The 22,644-nt window shown below is 41.4% G+C and overlaps 1 protein-coding gene across 13 annotated transcripts in view; it reads left to right on the forward strand.

Moving 5' to 3' along the window:
- The window catches only part of LOC122559001 (voltage-dependent L-type calcium channel subunit alpha-1D-like), a 672,668-nt gene that overhangs the window by 403,786 nt on the left and 246,238 nt on the right, over positions 1 to 22,644 (forward strand). For all 13 annotated transcript variants that reach the window (XM_087994295.1, XM_087994294.1, XM_043708069.2 and 10 more), the window contains 6 exons: positions 3,678 to 3,903; positions 9,182 to 9,389; positions 13,315 to 13,435; positions 16,823 to 16,937; positions 21,599 to 21,689; positions 21,816 to 21,864. In XM_087994295.1, the coding sequence (XP_087850421.1) occupies positions 3,678 to 3,903; positions 9,182 to 9,389; positions 13,315 to 13,435; positions 16,823 to 16,937; positions 21,599 to 21,689; positions 21,816 to 21,864 (810 nt within the window). The remainder of the gene's footprint in view (positions 1 to 3,677; positions 3,904 to 9,181; positions 9,390 to 13,314; positions 13,436 to 16,822; positions 16,938 to 21,598; positions 21,690 to 21,815; positions 21,865 to 22,644) is intronic.

A 22,644-nucleotide genomic window follows, 5' to 3' on the forward strand; every position in this document is an offset into this window, starting at 1 on the left:
TGGACAATCTCAAGGTTCTGGTTGATGGAGTGGTACAAAGGAGAGGAGTGTTCTTCCCAGAGGACCTGCAGAAGACACCACAGTACCTGAAAACCTGCTCTGAGGCCGCCACCTAGGTCAGTGCCATCTTCACTGTCCAAGCAAAAACCTACTCTGCTGCACCAGGATGAGTGTAACACCCTTCTGTCACTGTATCTCCACTACTGCACCCAACTCCCACCAAAGCACAAGCTCTGCCGTTGTCTGCAACGTCTTCCATCATCCATTCTCACACCACCACATCCTGCCCCCTATACTCACCTCCCACAACAAACGCTACATGCCCTCTATATAGTCTACTTGTTCACCACCTTTAACTAAGCTACACCAGCACTAACAACTGCGCCATCCACTTTCACCTCACTCAATTCCTATTTTTTGTTCATTACAAGAGAAACCACTGTAACATGGCATAGAGAGTCTGTATGAGTGGAAGAGTGCCTGACATGCCCTCTACGAGAAGAGAATTTTATTATTCCTGGGAGATGGGAGATAACAGGGACCATTCCTGCAGGGATGCTGAAACTTCCGTATCCCATCAATCAGGGAAGTATAATTCTTCATTCCACTGCAACTCTCACATAAATCCTGCTGATGCTCTTATTCATCACATATCACTTCTAAATACTGGCTGCTATGCATTCTGTTTCTTATCTTGCAGGTGTTGCCTGCACTGCAGTGAAATGGCCAGCTTACCCATCTCCAAGAATGAGAATGCTGAGGCCTCAAAGCATTGGCAAGGCTGCCACCTCCTCCAGCTCAGATACTGACACTTCATAGGGCACTTCATTGTGACAGCTCTGAAGCTGGGCAAGGAAGAAATACTCCTGGCATACAGAGGATTGCAGGAGAGGTCTCTGATGTAGACAATCAGGGAGTTCGTCCACATGCACAGAGTGGACCAGGAGCGACAAACTGCAGTGTAGGATGCACTGACCTTTTTGCCCAGAATCTCAGCAGTAGTTTTATGATCATGCCTGCCTGCATGAATAGGTTAGAGGATGGCATGGAGAGCCAGATCCAGCACTCAGGTTCTGCTGGAGGGGCATACATGTCTGCACTCCATTACTCTGGCCATAGGTCTTCCAGATTGAGGGATTAGAAGCAGGGATACAGAAAACCTGTAGAGCATTCCAAGTGCCCCTTCCTCATAAGGAGATATGATGGCGCCTGCAGATACTTAGCCAGAGGATGAATCTCACACAGCTCCTTCAGAGGTCTCCAGCCAGGGCACTGTAGAGGTGGCCAGGCCCTTCACACTCCACCTCCACATTACCTAACCTACCCCAACAAGTGGAAGTTCAAACTGAGGATCCTGTCTCGCCACACGCCCGGAATCAACCAGAGGGCACCCCTGTGATACAGCCTGGTCCAATCGAGAGTTGAGCATGTGTCTGACCACAAATGTCCCTCCTGCAAGCTTTCAGTGCAAGTTGCCAGTGCACCCTGTAATGCAAGTCTGTGCATCTTTACTATCCTACAAATTGGTCATAGATGTGCCATGATGGTCGTGAGGAGTTTTCAAATACTCATGCTAACATCTGTGGCCCAGGAATGTGTGTGGCCGGTGCATGTATATCATTCCCTGAGATGCTGTTTGGTCCTAAGAAACATGGAGGTCCTTCAGTCAAAGCGATGAGTTCAAGTTTCTGGGTGCCTACTGTGATTTTCATGATATGTTTTTACAATATCCAGCTTGATCGGTGTGTTTGGCAAGATATTATTGAGGTGATTTGGACCATTAACAAGGCAGTTAACAAACAATAATCCCTCTTAATTGGCAACTTGCAGTTGCCCAGCAAAAAACTTGTCATGCTACTTGTAAAAAAACATGGAGTGAGAAGCTCCAGATTTCAACATGGGCCGCACTAGACTTCTTGTCCGATTCTGCCATAAATTACATCTTATCACATTGCTTCAACCCCTATATGATTCTGACCCATGTTTTCAAATATCTTTTTTTTTCATTAGATTATTTACAGCGTGGGAACAGGCCCTTCGGCCCAACAAGTACACACCGACGCGCAACCCACCCATTCCCCTACATTTTACCCCTGCCCCTTACACTACGGGCAGTTTAACATGGTCAATTCACCTAAACTACACACTTTTGGACTGTGGGAGGAAACTGGAGCACCCGGAGGAAACCCACGCAGACACGGGGAGAATGTGCAAACTCCACACAGTCAGTCGCCTGAGGCGGGAATTGAACCCAGGTCTCTGGCGCTGTGAGGCAGTAGTGCTAACCACTGTGCCACCGTGCTGCCCAAATTCATAGTTTTTTTTCTCAGGCTTGATTTGTTTTGCAAAACTGGCACACCAGTTCCAAGAGAAAAAGCTCTCGTTCAGGTTACTGGAGGTTACTCCGAGTTGTCAGAAATGTTATTTAGTAGGCAAATTTTGATGTGTCAAACCTCAAAATGTGGACAATCCATTTTTAGTGTTTTTGATGATCCATTGTACTCGTCTCAGATACTTCAACATGGAGATCTAATACAACCAGTACTTTCATTTCCCAGTAATACTTTTATTTTTACCATAGAAAAACAAATTTGAGCTTGAAATAGGTTCTTCATCTTCTTGTGGTCTTACTGCTGCAATCTGGTCTGTTCATTTGAAGCTGAATTTTGTCAAGGCAAAAACCCTGCTGCTGGACCAAAGGTGCTAGGCAAACCCTGTTTCAGCCAGTGACAGGACCCAGATAACCAAATTGCTGGTGACACTTGATTATGCCTAATTGTCTGGGAACTATTGTTAAGAAAGGTGGCCTGCCCAATATGGAGAGGTTGCATCAATGGCTCAGCACTCTCTTAAGTAGTGTTTGGAGAAGTCAGGGCCTGGGAGTTAGGAACAACCGGCAGTGTTAGAAGATGGCGACCTGATGGAAGTTTGCGAGATTTCAGCTGGTGGTCTTTCCATGTGGTGGCATGTCTCTTATTGCAGGCAGTATTCCTGTGGAAGTGGAAAGTGCCCCTTAATATCCTATTTAAGTAGCTCAATTGGCCTCACATCAGTCATCTGCACTAGTTAGATTTCTACCACTGACAGTCAGTGTTCATGCTTCTCAGCCTGTCCTCAGCAGGTTCAGAAAATCCCAATTAATATTTCATTTTCAGAATTGGTTTACTCAATGCTATTTTTACACCCTCTAACTATTCTTTAATTTTTCGCATCTCGTAATAATTCTACTATGCAGCATACAATCACTTCAACTGACAAAGGACTAACTTGTGATTTCAAATAAACCATTTGGACCATAACCTGGTGTTGTGTTACTTTTGACCTTATCCACCCCAGTCCAACACTGGCACCTCCACATCATACAAATTGTTATCATCAATAATGCCATCTCTTATTTTTGATTATATGTGGAAAGTTTTGCATGGATGTTTTCTTTTACTTTGTTATAGTTACTGTCCCCGAAGATGCCTTGCTCAAGAGTTTCTGGAGATTTATGTAAGGCTAGTTATCATTAAATTGGTTGTCATTTTATCCTGAATTAGTTTCCATTAAATAAGTTACATTAAAGCAGCTGTGTCGCAATTGGAAACCATCAATTCAGAAATAGAAAGCATGATTGATGACATTGCTATGTCAATAATGAGTAAACATTGTTTTATTTTTCTTTTACATTATAGACATTGCAAATAAAGTCCTACTGGCTCTCTTCACATGCGAGATGTTAGTGAAAATGTATAGCCTGGGTCTGCAGGCATACTTTGTTTCTCTCTTTAATCGCTTTGATTGCTTTGTGGTGTGTGGAGGAATCATTGAAACCATCCTGGTTGAATTGGAAATTATGTCTCCTTTGGGAATCTCAGTATTTAGATGTGTTCGGCTTCTAAGAATATTCAAAGTGACAAGGTAAGATTTACAATATTTGGCTTAATTTACTTGTTTGTCAAGTTCATGCTTTATTCTAAATCTGATTTTTTTTAACTTTGATTCCATAATTATGTATCCTTAACAGTCACATTGTAAGTTATATTTTAGACCTGAGAACAGGGAATAAAATGCATATTTTATAATGTTAATGTCAAGGCATACTCTTGATCTGGAAACCAATAAATCTACTGTTGACAGTATAGAGGGCTGTTGTAGGCTGAAGCGGGACATTGACAGGATGCAGAGATGGGCTGAGAGGTGGCAGATGGAATTCAACCTGGATAAATGCGAGATGATGCATTTTGGAAGGTCAAATTTGAAAGCTGAGTACAGGATTAAGATAGGATTCTTGGCAGTGTGGAGGACAGAGGGATCTTGGTGTGCAGGTACATAGATCACTTAAAATAGCCACACTAGTGGACAGGGTTGTTAAGGAAGCATATGATGTTTTGGCTTTCATTAACAGGGGGATTGAGTTTAAGAGTTGTGAGATCTTATTGCAGCTCTATAAAACTTTGGTTAGGAAAGATGTGGATGCTTTGGAGAGGGTTCAGAGGAGGTTTACCAGGACTGGAGGGCTTATCTTATGAAGAGAGGTTGACTGAGCTTGGACTTTTTTTCATTGGAGAAAAGGAGGAGGAGAGGGGACCTAATTGAGGTATACAAGATAATGAGACGCATAGATAGAGTCAATAGCCAGAGACTATTTCCCAGGGCAGAAATGACAAACACGAGGGGTCATAGTTTTAAGCTGGTTGGAGGAAAGTATAGAGGGGATGTCAGAGGCGGGTTCTTTACACAGAGAGTTGAGAGAGCATGGAATGCATTGCCAGCAGCAGTTGTGGAAGCAAGGTCATTGGGGACTACTGGACATGGATATGGTCACAGAAATTTGAGGGTGCATACATAAGGATCAGTGGTCGGCACAACATCGTGGGCTGAAGGGCCTGTTCTTTGCTGTACTGTTCTATGTTCCATGTTCTACTCCACTATCACAATGGTTCCCGTTTATATACCTTTTCAAATTGTTAGTAAGTGTGGTCACGGTGTACAGTACACTCTAGGTGAAAAGTCCCTGATGGAACACTCTAATCTATAGTGGAGTTAGGGCGCTAAGGGAGCTTAAAAATGACAATGTGTGGACTATACAACAGTGTACCTGAAAAAGTATTTGTGGTAACAAAGGCTGTTATGATTAGAACTGCTTTCTGAAAGGTATTAATAAAGTGTAAGGTTATTAAGCAAATATACTGTAAAAACTATAATCCAGTTCCCTTGCTTCCTTTCCTTTATCACAATCTTAATATAAGACCATAGGACAAAGGAACGGAAATTAGGCCATTCATCCCATCAAGTCTGCTCTGCTATTTAGTCACCTGATGCTGCCTGGCTTGCTGTGTTGTTCCAGCCTCCTGCCTGTCTATTTTGGATTCCAGCTTCTGCAGTTTTTTTGACTCCTGCCATTCAATCATGGCTGATAAGTTTCTCAACCTCATTCTCCTGCTTTCTCCCATAACCCTTGATTACCTTGACAATCAAGAACCTCTGTCTTAAATATGATCATGACCTGCCCTTCTATGGCAATGAATTCCATAGATTCACCACTCTGTGGCTAAAGAGGTTTCTCCTTGTCTCCGCCTAAAAGGTCTTCCCTTTATTCTAAGGCTGTGCCCTCGGGTCCTAAACTCTCCTACCAATAGAAACACCTTCCCAACATCCATTCTGTCCAGGCCATTCAGTATTCTGTAAGTTTCAATGAGATCCCCCCCCTCATCCTTCTCAACACCATCGAGTATAGTCCCAGAGTCCTTAAATGCTCTGCATATGTTAAGCCTTTTATTCCTGGGATCATTCTCATGAACATCCTCTGAACACGCTCCAAGGCCAGTACATCCTTCCTGAGATATGGGGCCTAAAACCACACACAATATTCTGAATGTGGTCTAATCAGAACTTTATAGAACCTCAGAAGTACATCCCTGCTTTTATATTCAAGTCCTCTCAAAATAAATGCCAACATTGCATTTGTCTTCTTTATTATTGATTCAACCTACAAGCTTTGAGAGAATCCTGGACTGGAACTCCCAAATCTCTTTGCATTCACTTATGAATTTTCTCCCCATTTAGAAAATAGTCCATGCTTCTATTCTTCTGACCAAAATGCATGACCTCACACTTTATTCATGTCGTACTCCATCTGCCATTTCTTTGCCCACTCTCCTAAACTGTCCAAATCCTTCTGCAGCCTCCCCGCCACCTCAATACTACCTGTCCCTCAACCTATCTTTGTATCATCTGCAAACTTAGCCAGAATGCCCTCAATTCCTTCATTCAGATCATTAATGTACAAAATGAAAAGTTGTGATCCCAACACTGAGCCTTGCAGAACACCGCTTGTCACTGGCTACCATCCTGAGAAAGACCGTTTTATTCCCACTCTCTGCCTTTTGCCAGACAGCGAATATTCTATCCATTCTACCATCCTTGCCTCTAAAACCATGGGCACTTATCTTACTCAGCAGGCTCCTATGCGGCATCTTGTCAAAGGCCTTCTTGAAGTCCAGGTAGATAACATTGATTGATTGGCTCTCCTTGGTCTAATCTGCTCATTACCTCTTCAAACAACTCTAACTGATTTGTCAGGCATGACCTTTCCTTGATGAAACCATGCTGACTTTGCCCTATTTTACCATATACTTGCAAGTATTCAGAAATCTCATCTTTCACAGTGGACTGCAAAATCTTACCCATGCTAATCGGCCTGTAATTTTCCATCTTTTGCCTTACTCCTTTTTTCAACAGGGGTATCATGTTAGCGATTTTCCAGTCCTCTGGGACCCTCCTTGACACTAGTGATTCCTGAAAGATCACCACTAATGTCTTCACTATTTCTTCAGCTATGTCCTTTAGAACTCTGAGGTGTAGTTCATCTGGTCCAGGTAATTTATCCACTTTAAGACTTTTCAGATTTTCTTGCATCATCTCCTTGGTGATAGCCACCATACTCAGCTTTGCTTCCTGACTCTCTTTAATTTTTGGGATATTACTTGTGTCTTCCACTGTGAAGACTGATGTGAAATAATTATTCAGTTCCTCAGCCATTTCCTTGTTCCTCACTACTATCTCTCATTTTCCAGCAGTCCAATGTCCTCTTTTGCTCTTTTCTAGCTAGAGAAACTCTTACAGTCTTCCTTTATATTACTGGCTAGCTTACCCTCATATATAATCTTCTCCCTCCTTTTTTTTTGATGACCTCTGTTGGTCTTTGTAAGCTTCCCAATCTGCTGGTTTCCCATTGCCCTTCACCATGTTATGTTTTCTCTTTTGCTCTTATGCTATCCCTGACTTCCCTATTCAGCTTTGGTTGCCTCATCTTCCCTGTACCATGCTTATTTTTCCTAGGGATGAATTTTTGCTGTGTCTCCTGAATTATTCCCCGAAACTACTACTATTGCTGTTCCACTGTCTTTCTTGCTTGGCTCCTCTCCCAGTCTATTCTGCCCAACTCCTCCCTCATGCCTCTGTCGTTGACTTTATTCAGCTGTAATACCGTTACCTCTGATTCTATCTTCTCCCTTTCAAATTGCACAGTAAATTCAATCATATTATGATCACTGCCTCCGAAGGGCTCCTTCACCTTAAGGTCCCTTATCAAGTCTGTCTCATTGCACAACACTAAATCCAGTATTGCTTATTCCTGAGTGGGCTCCAACACAAGCTGCTCCAAAAAGCCATGCCATAGATATTCCGCAAACTCCTTTTCTTGCAATGCGCTACCAACCTGATTTTCCCAGTCCACCTGCATATTGAAAATCCCCATGATCACTGTAACTTTGCCTTTTTTACACATCCTTTTTATCTCTTGGTGTATTTTGTGCCCCAACTCCTGACTACTGTTTAGAGGCCTGTACATAATTCCAACTATGGTTTTTCTACCTTTGCATTTCCTCAATTCTACCCACCCAGATTCTACACCACCTGACCCTATTTCATTTCTTACTTTTGATTTAATTTCATTTCTTACTAATAAGCCAACCTATCTTCTCTACCCACCTGCCCATCTTTTTGATAGGATGTATATCCTTGGATATTGAGCTCCCAATCTTGATCCTCTTGCAGCCACATCTCTGTGATGCCTACCACGTCATACCTGTCAATTTTAATCTCTGCCACAAGCTCATTTTCCTTATTCCTTACACTGCGTTCAGATATAACACCTTCAGTCCTGGATTAACCATCTCTCTTCTCATTGTCATTCGTTTGCCCAGCGTGCTTGAAGTTTGATTACTAACCCTTTCTAAACAATCTGTCCTATTTGTGTCTGTGCTGGAGACTTCAAAAACATCTCCTGAGTTTTCTTTCCCTGTCATTTCTTTCATATTTTTCCACACACTTGATTCCAGCCCTAAAGATGTTAACTTGCTGCTTTGTTTCCCGCTGGGGGAAGGTTCACCTGCCCCACTTTTTAGTTTGCAGTCCAGTTGACCAGCCTATTTACCTTTTTCACTAGAACGTTGGTCCCAGCTCGGTTCAAGTAGAGACTGTCCCAGTGGTACAGGTCCCTCCTATTCTAATACTGATGTCAGTTCCCCATGAAAAGGAATCCCTCTTTCCCACACAGCTGTTTTATCCACTTGTTTGCTTCACTTATTCTCACATCCCTATGCCGATTTGCACGTGACACAGGAGTAATCTGGAGGTTATAACCATTGAGAATCTGTTCTTTACTTTGGTTCCTAGCTCCTGATAATCCCTGAACAGGTCCTTTTTCCTATTCTTGCCAATGTTGTTTGTTCTGGTTTGGACCACAACAGCTGGACTCCCCCCGCCCCCGCGCTCTCCAATATCCTTTCAAGCCGGTCAGGGATATATCTTACCCTGGCACTGGCCAGGCAACACACCACGCGGGACTCTCAATTCTGTATATAAATTGTAGAATCCCCTACAACTACCACTTGTCTTTTTACTACCCCCTCTTGAGTGGCCTCCCGTACCACAATACAGTTGTCAGTTGGCTCATCCTCCCTGCAGCCCTTTTCCTCATCCACACAACATGTGACAAAGTTATACAGTACAAGAGATGCAGTTGATGTTTTTTCCCAGTTACTGTCATGACTAAGTGGAATATTTCAGAACTATGAATTTTATTGAATTCATCCATTTTATGAATAGATCAATCACAAAATGTCTGAAGTATCTCTTAATGATGAGATTATTTTAAAACCAGTCTTCCAATAATGTAATTGTGTTTTATTAGGCACTGGCAATCATTGAGTAACCTGGTGGCCTCGTTATTGAACTCAATGCGATCCATTGCTTCCCTGCTGCTTCTGCTTTTCTTATTTATTATTATCTTTTCACTGCTGGGAATGCAACTTTTTGGTGGCAAATTTAACTTTGATGAAACGCAAACAAAACGGAGTACCTTTGATAACTTTCCACAAGCTCTTCTCACTGTATTTCAGGTAATTATACTTAACCAATGATGAAGCAATGGTTTGTTTGTACACTGTGTATAACAAAACTGTGTATTTCTCTTTAACAAATGGATCTACACTTCCATTGTATATAGTTTACAGGGGAACTAATTTTCTTTTTTCATGTATGCACGACAGAAAAGTAAAACAACAATCTTGTATCGTGTGGATTGTGATGTTCATATTGACAGAGATGAGAAAACTAAGTTAACGTTTGAAATTACTTTAAAGATTACTAGGTCATTACATGGACAATTCAACAGACTACCTGAACAGTGAAAGATGCATTCAAAGGAACTGTAAATAACTATATATAACTATATAGTGTTGCAGCCTTGGCTCTCTTAAATTACACTCCTAATGGTTGATCAATCCTTTCTAGGTCACATTTTAGAGAAATATTTTCAAAAAAGTCATGATTTTCTTGTACTATGGCAATGTATAAATTAGAAAAAAAGTAGCAGCAAAGCGTAACAAGAATACTGCAGATAAATACCAAGCGGGAGAAGGTTTTCAGGTTCATTTTTGACTCCTGGTCTCAGTTGTGTATACTTGAAAGTTTTTTTTAGATTAGATTAGATTACATTACAGTATGGAAACAGGCCCTTCGGCCCAACAAGTCCACACCGACCCGCCGAAGCGCAACCCACCCATACCCCTACATTTACCCCTATACCTAACACTAGGGGCAATTTAGCATGGCCAATTCACCTGACCTGCACATCTTTGGACTGTGGGAGGAAACCGGAGCACCCGGAGGAAACCCACGCAGACACGGGGAGAACGTGCAAACTCCACACAGTCAGTCGCCTGAGTCGGGAATTGAACCCGGGTCTCTGGTGCTGCGAGGCAGCAGTGCTAACCACTGTGCCACCGTGCCGCCCACAAAGTTCATTACACAATTTAATTATATTAGTTAAGAACTGAAAATCTTGAAAACTATTGGCTGTTTCCATTTTTGGATAGTCTCCTAAGGTAGTATTAGGATTTCTGTGTTTACAGTTGTAGTCCCAGGTGACGTGCATTGCAGCATAATATTTAATCTGTTTTTGTTGGAACATTTGATAGTTAAGCGCAGGTGACAGCTAATTGGCACATTTGCTTTTCATATGTCGAATTGTGAAACATTCAGGCATTTAATTGTCTTTGATGAAATGCATAATATATGTGCAAAATGCTACTTCAAAATACAAAAGCAATTATCTTTGTATTCAAATACAACGGCTCTGATGTGGTCTAATGTTTAATCTTAACATGTGCTCCAACAAACATTTCATTATGGAAATTTTTTTGGGTGGAATGCCTAGGTTTCATACAATACCTCCCCATTATAAAGTGCTGCCATTAGAAAACCAGAGGACCATTGGCTCAGACCTGTACTCCATTTGATGCTCAAACTTTTGTTCATTTTGCAGCCCCACCATTTACTTCAGTTAAAAATGAAGGAAAAGTAGCTTTCAGTTATGTATAATGAGTCTGTTACATTTTCAGTCATCAAGCTATTATAATTTATTACAAGTTATATTTAGTGTTGTGGTTCTGTTCGCCGAGCTGGGAATTTGTGTTGCAGACGTTTCGTCCCCTCTCTAGGTGACATTCTCAGTGCTTGGGAGCCTCCTGTGAAGTGCTTCTGTGATGTTTCCTCCGGCATTTATAGTGGTTTGTCTCTGCCGCTTCTGGTTGTCAGTTCCAGCTGTCCGTTGCAGTGGTCGGTATATTGGGTCCAGGTCGATGTGCTTATTGATTGAATCTGTGGATGAGTGCCATGCCTCTAGGAATTCCCTGGCTGTTCTCTGCTTGGCTTGTCCTAAAATAGTAGTGTTGTCCCAGTCGAACTCCTGTTGCTTGTCATCTGCGTGTGTGGCTACTAAGGATAGCTGGTCGTGTCGTTTCGTGGCTAGTTGGTGGTCATGGATGCGGATCATTAGCTGTCTTTCTGTTTGTCCTATGTAGTGTTTTGTGCAGTCCTTGCATGGGATTTTGTACACTACTTTGGTTTTGCTCATGCTGGGTATCTGGTCCTTCGTTCTGGTTAGTTGTTGCCTGAGAGTGGCTGCTGGTTTGTGTGCTGTTATGAGTCCTAGTGGTCGCAGTAGTCTGGCTGTCAGATCAGAAATGTTCTTGATGTATGGTAACGTGGCTAATTCTTTGGGTTGCGGCATGTCCTCGTTCCGTTGTCTTTCCCTTAGGCATCTGTTGATGAAATTGCGCGGGTATCCGTTTTTGGTGAATACATTGTATAGGTGTTCTTCTTCCTCTTTTTGCAGTTCTAGTGTACTGCAGTGTGTTGTGGCCCTTTTGAACAGTGTCTTGATGCAACTTCTTTTGTGTGTGTTGGGGTGGTTGCTTTCGTAGTTCAGGACTTGGTCTATGTGTGTGGCTTTCCTGTTTACCTTTGTGGTGAATTCTCCATTAGGTGTTCTCTGAACCATCACGTCTAGGAATGGGAGTTGGTTGTCCTTTTCTTCCTCTCTAGTGAATCGGATTCCTGGGAGTGTGGCGTTGATGATCCAGTGTGTGTTCTCTATTTCTGTGTTTTTAATGATTACAAAGGTGTCATCCACATATCTGACCCAGAGTTTGGGTTGAATTTGCAGTAAGACTGTTTGTTCTAATCTTTGCATTACCGCTTCTGCTCTGAGTCCAGAGATGGATGAGCCCATGGGTGTGCCATTGATTTGTTCATATATTTGGTTGTTGAATGTGAAGTGTGTTGTGAGACACAGGTCCAGTAGTTTGAGTATGCAGTCTTTGTTGATAGGTTTACCGTCCTGTTGTCTGTTCTGTATGTCCAGCAGGTTGGCTATTGTTTCTCTGGCTAGGGTTTTGTTGATAGAGGTGAACAGTGCCGTTACATCAAATGAGACCATAGTTTCTTCCTTGTCTATGTGTATATTTCTGATGATGTCCAAGAATTCCTGTGTTGACTGTATAGTGTCTGGATCCGCTGATCTGTTGTAGTTCTTTAGCCAGTTTGTGTGATGGTGTCCTTGGTAGTGATACTATTGGTCTGAGTGGGATGTCTGGTTTGTGCACTCTAGGTAATCCATAGAATCTGGGGGTGTTGTTGCTTTCAGGTTTCATCCTTTGTAGGTCAAACCTGGTTATCTGTCCATTTTTTTGTAGGTTCCTCAGTGTGTTGTTTATCCTATTGGTGAGCTGTGGGGTGGGGTTAAACACTTTCTTTTGGTAAGTGTTGGTATCTGCAAGGAGTTGTTGTGCTTTTTGGATGTACTCTGCTCTGTCTAGGATGACCATCATTCTGCCTTTGTCTGCTGGTAGTATGATTATGTTCTTATTGTTTCTTAGTGATTTTAGTGCTTCCCTCTCCTTGGTGTTGAGGTTATGTGTTTGTCTTTTCCTTGTTATCAGAGGTACGATACTGTGTCTCAATGTTTGTTGTGTCTCTTCTGTCAGTCCATTGTTCCTGAGTGTGCATTCTAGTACTGCTAGGAAGTCTGCTGTCTTGGCGTCCCTGTGGTTGTAGTTGAGTCCCTTGGCTAGTATTGTTCTTTCCGTGTCTGTTATTATAGGACAAGCCAAACAGAGAACAGTCAGGGAATTCCTGGAGGCATGGCACTCATCCACAGATTCAATCAATAAGCACATCGACCTGGACCCAATATACCGACCACTGCAACGGACAGCTGGAACTGACAACCGGAAGCGGCAGATACAAACCACTATAAATGCTGGAGGAAACATCATAGAAGCGCTTCACAGGAGGCTCCCAAGCACTGAGGATGTCACCTAGACAGAGGATGAAACGTCTGCAACACAAATTCCCAGCTTGGCGAACAGAACCACAACAATGAGCACCTGAGCTACAAATCTTCTCGCAAACTTTGAAGTTATATTTAGTGTAACTTGTCTGTATTTAGTTAAGAAAATGTTTCTGGATGCATTCAAACAGATTTTAACTGGTGAAGATTGGAATATGGTGATGTATGATGGAATTATGGCATACGGCGGACCATCCTCTTCAGGGATGATAGTTTGTATATACTTCATCATTCTGTTCATATGTGGTAACTGTATCCTTCTCAGACACTATGACAGATAAAAATAATAGCTTTCAGACTAAAATATAAAGCAGCATATTTTCCTTCAGTCACATTATTATGTACAAGATTAATGTCTGTACAAAATTGATTTTCTGTCTTTGTACTCATTCTGATTTTAATCCACCACCATTCAGAGAGGAGAAAATATTTCCAAACAAAAGTCAAGGGACTTGAAACAGTAACTCTCTTTCACTTTCCAGCGATCATGCCAGACTGGTAGAGTTTCTTCAGGACTTTATTTTAATTTGAAAGTATTACCAATTCTGTTTCCTCTACTTGTTTTTTAAAAAAACAAACACACTAATGTTTCTGCTCCAGAGAAGGCAAAAGAGACCTCTATAATTCTACCCATCCAGCAGAATAGAGCAAATAGTTGGTTAAAATGATGACTGGGCTTGTTCTGCTGCACTTTTGACTTGCTACTGTCTACTGGAGTTTAAAAACTGATTTTTTGGCAGTTCAAAGCCTTCTATCCCAATCCAGGTGGCGACTCATTTCTCTTGAAATCTGGCCACCATGATACCATTGAAACACGAGCAGTGATGACAGTGCCGAAGCCACAAATAAAAGCTGGCAATTCGCAGAAAATTACAAGACAACTCCCTCGTAAATTTTGAATATTTTTAAGGTTGTCTTGTGAACTCGGAGATGATCTTTTTGGAGGAGGATCGAAGCAAAGAATTCTGTTTAATGAACTGGCTTTTTGTCATAAACAGTTCCTGACAGTTATTGGATGGTTGAACAACAAATTTATTTTCCACACAGTAGTCTCCAGGAGCTGTTAAAATAATTGCACTGTCCTTAATACATTTCAGAAATCAATTAAAACATTCTGATATTCCCTGATTTGATTTGATTTATTGTTGTCACTGTACCTAAGTACAGTGAGAAGTTTTGATTTGTGAATAATACAGGCAGATCATAGTCACGCATAATTAAGTCCAGTGAAAAGCTTTGTTTGCGAGCAGTACAGGAAATTCATATTAAGCAAAGACATACGAATCATAGGGTGCTTAGACAGAGCGAGGCATACTGCACAGGAGGCGTACAAGAGCATGGCCAACGTTAGATTGAAATTAGGTTCATTCATCAGCGTAATAACAGCAGGCAAGAAGCCGTTTTTGAAACAGTGCGCTCAAGCTTCTTTATCTTCTGCCTGATGGAAGAAGTTGTAAGAGTGCATTACCGGGGTGGGAGGTGTCTTCGATGATGTTGGCAGCCTTTCTGTGGCAATGTGAAGGGTAGATGGAGTCCATGGGTGGCAGGTTGGTTTCCATGATGGTCTGGGCTGTGCACACAACCTTCTGTAGTTTCTTACAATCCTGTAGTTACTGTACTAAACTGCTATGCACTCAGATAGAATGCTTTCTAAGGTGCATCTGTAAAAGTTGGTGAGGGTCCTCATGGACATGCTGAATGTCCTAAGCGTCCTAAGGAAGAATAGGCGTCGTTGTGCTTCCTTGACCATCAGATTTACGTGGGAGGTCCAGTGGAAATTGTTGGTTATCATCACTCCAAAGAATTTGACGTCCTCTACTGTCTCCACCTCCACTCCGTTGATCTAGATAGAGGCGTGTTCTCCTCCTTTTTTCCTGAAGTCAAGGATCAGTTCTTTTGTTTTGCTGACATTGAGAGAGAGAGATATCATTGCACCACGACACCAAGCACTCAGTTGTCTTCCTTTGTTCTGACTCATCATTATTTGATATCTGGCTTAGAATGGTGGGGTTGTCAGCAAACTTGCAGATTGCAGTTGTATGGAATTTGGCTACACAGTCATGGGTGTACAGGAAGTAGGGATGAATATGCATCCTTGCTGTGTGCCAGTGTTGAGGATTATGATGGAGGAAGTGCAGTTGTCTATCTTCACTGATTGCAGTCTGTGGGTCAGGAAGCTGAGGGTCCAGTTGCAGAGGGTTGGGCCATGACCGAGGTCTTGGAGTTTTGAAATTAATCTGGTCGGGATAATGGCGGAGCTGTAGTTGATTCATAGGAGCCTGATATGGGTGTTCTTGTTATCCAGATGTTCCAGCAATGGGTGTCGCACTGAGGAAATGGCATCCATTGTGGACCTGTTTTGCTGGTGGGCAATAGGATTGAGGTAGGTTACATGACTAGAGTTGATGTGGACCGTGGCTCGCCCTTTGAAGCACTTCATGATTGTGGAGGTTAGAGCCATTGGCTGGATCCGTTGAGGCAAGTTACATGCATTTGACTTCAGATTGTAGCAAGGAGAGGTTGGAGATGTCAGCGAATACTTCTGCCAGTTGGTCTGCACACAATCTGACTCCATCAAAGTCATTTGCTTTCCTCTGGTTTACTCTCAAAAAGACTGATTTGATGTCTGATAGAACTGGTGCGTCTGGGGCTTTCAGGTCAGGTGACACCGTGCCACTGGCATCCTGTTTGAACCAAGCATAAAAAGCATTGAGTGCATCTGGCAGCGATGTGTTTTTGTCTGCTATTTTGTTCTGCTTCATTTTGTATCCCGTTTTGTTGTGTAAGCCTCACCACAGGTGATGGTGTCCATGGATTAGTTTGGGCCTCTAACTTAGTCTGCTACTGTCTCCTGGCATTTGTAATGACTTAGCAGAGGTCATGCATGTAATTCTTCAATAATGCAATTATTGTATTCTTGTGCAACCCCGCATTATAGAAAAAATGTACTTTAGAAACTCTGTCCCCCATTCGTCAATCGCGTTACAGCAAATTTGCATTAATGAAATGCGCTTTGTGGCAGAACGACCAGTATCTGGATTTCCAAAGACTTCTCTTAAGCCCACAAAGAAACCTTGTGCCCTCCCTGTGCCAGGCATCCATATTCCTTCCCTGTTCATGATTGCTTCTCAAACCTAACTCACAACTTTACTTGTTATTAGGATCCATTCCTTTTGTGTCCTATGGTGAGTTTCTGCTCCAGCTCCTCAGCCTTCTTGCTATTCTTGTTTTGTTCTATGTTGGGAGATATAATGGTGTCCAGATTTAAAATATCCACCTCTTCTGTGGATTTTATTGTCTGCTCTGGTGCCTCGAAATTGCACAACAATCCCAAGTTAAATTGAAGTTGAGATTTCTTCTCTTTTTCTTTAAGAAACCACTGCAATTATACAATTATTTGCAATTCCTAATAAATTTCACATTTGAACATCTCTTATTTGATTTTGTAGGTTGTGTCAGTTGCAAGTTAATATCTGTGGCACTTAAGTTGTCAAATGGCATGTAGTCCTCTTAAAATTAAAGCTGAACAAAGAATTGCTCTTACTGGATCACTAAACTGTGATTATCTTTAACTAAAACAAATAATTTAAATGAAGCATGCAGTACTTACTAACATTTTCCTTAAGTTATCTTCTTTAGACATCTTGCTGAATGTCTTTTTGGCCATTGCTGTTGATAATTTAGCTGATGCTGAAAGCTTAAATACCGTGCAAAAAGAAACTGAGGAAGAAAAAGAAAGGAAAAGAAATGCCAGGTAATTAACTTATTTTACCTATGAAGGTTCATATGAAGTTTGAAGAAGCTATATCTGTAACAATTCTACGGTCACAGCCCAGTGCATATTACTGCAGATTTTGAAGTTGTATGTTGTGATAAAGATCTATATATATTATCATTTGGGAATTTGGATTTTAAAATCTGTGCTGGTGACTTACCTTTTTGTAAAAGATTAGATTAGATTAGATTACAGTGTGGAAACAGGCCCTTCGGCCCAACAAGTCCACACCGACCCGCCGAAGCGAAACCCACCCATACCCCTACATTTACCCCTTACCTAACACTATGGGCAATTTAGCATGGCCAATTCACCTGACCTGCACATCTTTGGACTGTGGGAGGAAACCGGAGCACCCGGAGGAAACCCACGCAGACACTGGGAGAACGTGCAAACTCCACACAGTCAGTGGCCTGAGGCGGGAATTGAACCCGGGTCTCTGGCGCTGTGAGGCAGCAGTGCTAACCACTGTGCCACCGTGCCGCCCATAAAGAGTAGAGAAGAATTTGAAACCGTGAACAAAAAGTATATTTTCAAAATAAACATATGATTTAAGTTAATTCGCTCAGTCAGATATCTGGACTGTTAATGTTTGTAATATTAAGTTTTAATCCTCAGTTAAGTGGTGGTGAAAGACCAGAATCAGGTTTCTGTTCAGAAGAAAAGTTCCAGATCAGAAGGATAGGTTAATTTGTAATAATCCTCAAACTGAAAGTGTTTAGTTCTTTGAAATCTCCAAGTTGTCCAAACTTTGTAGAAGCGTCTATGTTATGGGAACTGAAAAGCCTTATTCCCTTATTCAGGTCATTCATGTAGATTGTAAATAGCTAGGGCTCAAGAAGCGAACCCTATGGCACCCCACTAGCTACTTCTTCCCATCCAGAAAAAAAACATTTATCCTGACTTTGTCTTCTGTCTATCAGCCAGTTACCTATCCAAACAAGTAAATTACTCCCAATCTCAAATGATCCAATCTTGTGAATTAACCTTTAGTGTGGCACCTTCTCAAACGCCTTCCGGAAGTCCAGATATTAGGTTAGATTCTCTACAGTGTGGAAACAGGCCCTTTGGCCTAACAAGTCCCCACCGCCTCTCCAAAGAGAAACCCACCCAAACCCATTCCCCTACATTACATTTACCCCTGACTAACGCACCTAACACTGTGGGCAATTTAGCATGACCAATTCACCTGGCCTGCACATTTTTGGACTGTGGGAGGAAACTGAAGTACCAGAGGAAACCCACGCAGACACAGGGAAAATGTGCAAACTCCACACACAGGCAGGAATCGAACCCAGGACTCTGGTGTTTTGAGGCAGTAGTGGTAACCACTGAGCCACTGTGCCACCCTATTATTACATCTACAGGATCCCCATTGTCTACTTTGCTTGTTCCATCTTTGAAGAACTCTCAAAAATTAGTCAAACATGATTTGCCCTTCATAAAATCATGTTGACTCTGATGGATAGCATTTTGATTTTCCAAATGTCCTGATATTGCTTCCTTGATAATTGATTCTAATACTTTCCCAACAACAGATGTTAAACTAACTAGTCTATAATTTCCCATATATTGCCCCTCTCCTGTTTTGAATAAGGGCATAACATTAGCATGTTGCAGCTGTATAAGTCTTTGGTTGGGCCACTTTTGGAACATTGTATTCAATTCTGATTTCCCTGCTATCACACCCTAGTCCATTCCTCAACCACGAACACCAACCCCCATCCTATGGCACCTACGCATGTAACTGTAGAAGGTGCAATGCCGGTCTCTTCACCTCCTCCACGCTCACCATCCAAGGACCTAAGCAGTCTTTCAAGGTGAAACAGTATTTCACATGTACCTACTCCAATCTGTGTATTGTATTCAATGCACCCAATGTGGCCTGCTGTACATTGGAGAAACCAAATGCAGACTGGTTGACCGCTTTGCAGAACACCTCTGGTGCACAAACATGACTTTGACCTTCCTGTAACTGATCATTTTAAGACAGCGTCCTGCTCACATGCCCAATTATCTGTCCTTGGCATGCTGCACTGCTCCAGTGAATCATGTCACAAACTGGAGGAACAACATCTCGTGTTCAGACAAGTCCCTTTACAACCTTCTGGGCTTAATATTGAGTTCACCACCTTCAGATTGTCAAACCACTTCCATTCCTTCCCTTTCTTTTAGCTTTTCTTGTTACATTCTCTGTCACCATGTCCTCTCTCCCCTCCCCAATAGCAGTGGGACTATCAGGTGTTTAGACACACCATTGTTCTGCCATTCTCACATTCCGATCATTAAATCTGAACTATCAACATCCTTTCTCTCCAGCACTCTCAGACCGCTGACCCCCAACCCCCCCCCCATTACCATTGCATAGGTGCAGCCCCCGCCACACTTCACTTCAGCTCTGAGGAGTCACCTAGACTCAAAACGTTTGTTTGCTATCTCTCCATGGATGCTGCCTGACCCACTGTGATCTCCAGCACTTTTTGTTTTCAAGGTCTGGGGAGGGAGGGGGCGGGGGGTAGACGGTAGGGGGTATGGGCCAAATGCTGGCAAATGAGACTAGATGTATTTAGGATATCTTGTTGGAATGGATGAGTTGGACCGAAGGTTTCATTTCCATGCTGTACATTCCCATGATTCTATAGAACATGGATTTTTTTTGTTTTCTTTTGATTATTTAAATTTTTTTTGTTGTATGGGTATGTTCTGTGACTAACAACCATGGAAACCAAACTGCAAAAGCAATAAAACTGATCATCTATTAAACCCTCTCTCACTCTGGGTTCTGACTTGATCTGTGTTACTATCAGCTGTGATCATCATAATGTAAGGACTATGTTTTTGAAACAAATCATAAGAAAATACATTAAGTGCTGTTGTATTTTGTGGGCGGCACGGTGGCACAGTGGTTAGCACTGCTGCCTCGTGAATCAGTGCCAGAGACCCGGGTTCAATTCCCGACTCAGGCGACTGACTGTGTGGAGTTTGCACGTTCTCCCCGTGTCTGTGTGGGTTTCCTCCGGGTGCTCCGGTTTCCTCCCACAGTCCAAAGATGTGTAGGTCAGGTGAATTGGCCATGCTAAATTGCCCGTAGTGTTAGGTATAGGGGTAAACGTAGGGGTCTGGGTGGGTTGCGCTTCGGCGGGTCGGTGTGGACTTGTTGGGCCGAAGGGCCTGTTTCCATACTGTAACGTAATCTAATCTAATCTAAAACATTTGATTTGATTAATTTTTTAAAAATATTGACATTCTGGTACTGCAACTCAGTCAAAATTTCCTGCTCCAGTGATATCTTTATATGGAGGGGATTAAGCTACTTCACACTTTTTAGAACATTTTTGTTTTTTATTCTTTTTGCATAGATTAATGCTTCATATTGTAAGTTTTGGCTGACATAGTGTAGCATTCACAATAAGATTTGTATGGGGTTTTGAGAAGCTAAATCTGTAGTAATTCCATAGTTGCAGCCAAATATATTTGTTGCATGTCTTAAACTTATCAACAATTCAATCAACTTGTCAGTGCAAAATATATGTTACATAATGGATCAAGTGCTTTTTCATTTTTAGTCACTGTTGCTAATTCATAGAGAAGAGGAAAACAACACAATGTCTAATACACCGGTCACACTTTTACATTAAGTGCTGTTGTATTGGCAATTAGTACCTGAAAGGCTTAACTGACATCACAAGGTACATTTCAGGATAGAAAGGGCAGATCCCAGCAGGGGCTAATCAGAGATTTGTGTACCCCAGTTGTTCTGCATACATTTAGCAATGAATGTATCGCATTTCAATGGTTACTCTTGGAATTAATAGCTTGTAGCTGAAGTAGTAGTGTATAATTGATCTTAACTTGAGCCCAGTTGTCTCACAAGAGTATGTATCCCAAATGTAACATAGCTAGCTACTGAGCAATATGTAATTAACCTATTTACTGTTAATCACAATTGAGCCTATCTATTGCCAAAGTATCTGTGTTGACAATCTTTCCCCAGCAAAATCAATATCATAGACAGATATCAGCCAGGAGAGTTGGTGGCAAAATAGCCACTCAAGGTATCCTAGGTGTTTCCAACAGGAACCAACATATATAAACAGTGTGGCCACGCAGAATTCAAACTTAAGAAGAATAATGACTTTGGAGAGTAGGTGTTATTCTGAAAAATGACAAAAAAGAACTTGAGCAAATGTCATTTAAGTTAAGTTTTTCTTCACTTTAGTAGCTTGGATGAATCCAAATATTTTCTAATATTTGAGAAAAATAAGAGCATACTCATAGAAGTCACTCTATGTCAGGCATGAATATTGGGTAAAGTTCTAATCTATGTTTCCTTTGCCAAACTTTCAGGAGTGTTCAAGAATCATACTATGGCAAGGACTGTGCACTTACCTTGCTTTTCTCATAGAACTAATTTCTGCCACTTTGAAAGGTTGCACTTTGTTGACATTTGGATCCAAGGTTTTCCAGCTTAAAATATAATAATATGACCTTTCCTGTGTTCTTATACTCAAGTCCCTACCACAAATGTACACAATTATTTCAGCTCTTAAGAGATTAAATTATGCTCATTCATGCTAAGCATATCAGTAGTGTACATTGCACAGATGGTAAAATGTATCATCAATGTATCTTATTTTTAGAACTGCCAATTCAGAACAAAGAATGGATGGAAAATATGAACTTGATGGAATAGGTGAAAACAATGACAGGAAAATGCTTACTGGCACTCAGGTAAAATTTTTTTAAACTGAAATTGAAAACTGCATACTTTTAAATGATACAATGCCATCTTTGATTATGACTATAAATATTTTGAAATCATTAATTTATGATTACCATGTTCTTAATGCTTCAAAGATTTCAATTGATGAAGATAAGGATCCTTATCCACCCAGTGATGTGCCAGGTATGAAAAACTAAGATTTATTTCTGTTAAGAAACTCCTATCTATGGAATAATTAAGATCTGATTTTCTTAATATTACCTCTGATCACATAGGCGTGCTGCACCACAGTGTAATGGTAAACAGAATTATACTTGGAACTTTCCTTATACTGACTTCTAAACCCCAAACTGACCTTTGATAAAAATAAAAAAAAATGGAGGTAATATTCACCAAGGATATAGTCATGTACCTCCTCACAGTAAGAAAGAAAGAAACTTTGAGTTTATTCAGCACTTTTCCGTATTTCACAGCCAAACAATTGTTTTTAAAGTACAGTTATGCTATTTTGTGGGCAAAATGCACTTTGCATACATTGGGGTCCCACAGATTTCAGTAAGTTAATTGTACAATACTATTAGCAAAGGCCTGGCACAGTGTTGCTCAAGCCTTCACGAAGTTCAGCAAAATAAAGGACTTCCCTGGATTATGGTTGTTCAGTTTTTGAGCATATCCAAACCTGAGTAGTGCTAAAAGAATTGAGAGATATGAGGCTAGAGAAGAAAAATGTATTGAAATGGAAGACAAATCCTGGTCTTATAAGATGGCTATACAGGCTAAAGGGGTAGTATGACTAACTACATTGCCAATTTCTAATGTTGCCATTGTTACGTACGCTGAATTTGATGACATTGATGTAAACTTCATTGGATTAATATTTATGTCAAAATTGTTAATATAGTAGGTTTCATCCTTTCATGACTGTTGCCAACTGAATTTTATTTCACTGTAGACTATTTGACT

This window comes from Chiloscyllium plagiosum, unplaced genomic scaffold, assembly GCF_037043375.1.
Source record: "Chiloscyllium plagiosum isolate Xiang-an unplaced genomic scaffold, Cpla_swu_hap1 HiC_scaffold_14, whole genome shotgun sequence".
NCBI lineage: Eukaryota > Metazoa > Chordata > Chondrichthyes > Orectolobiformes > Hemiscylliidae > Chiloscyllium > Chiloscyllium plagiosum.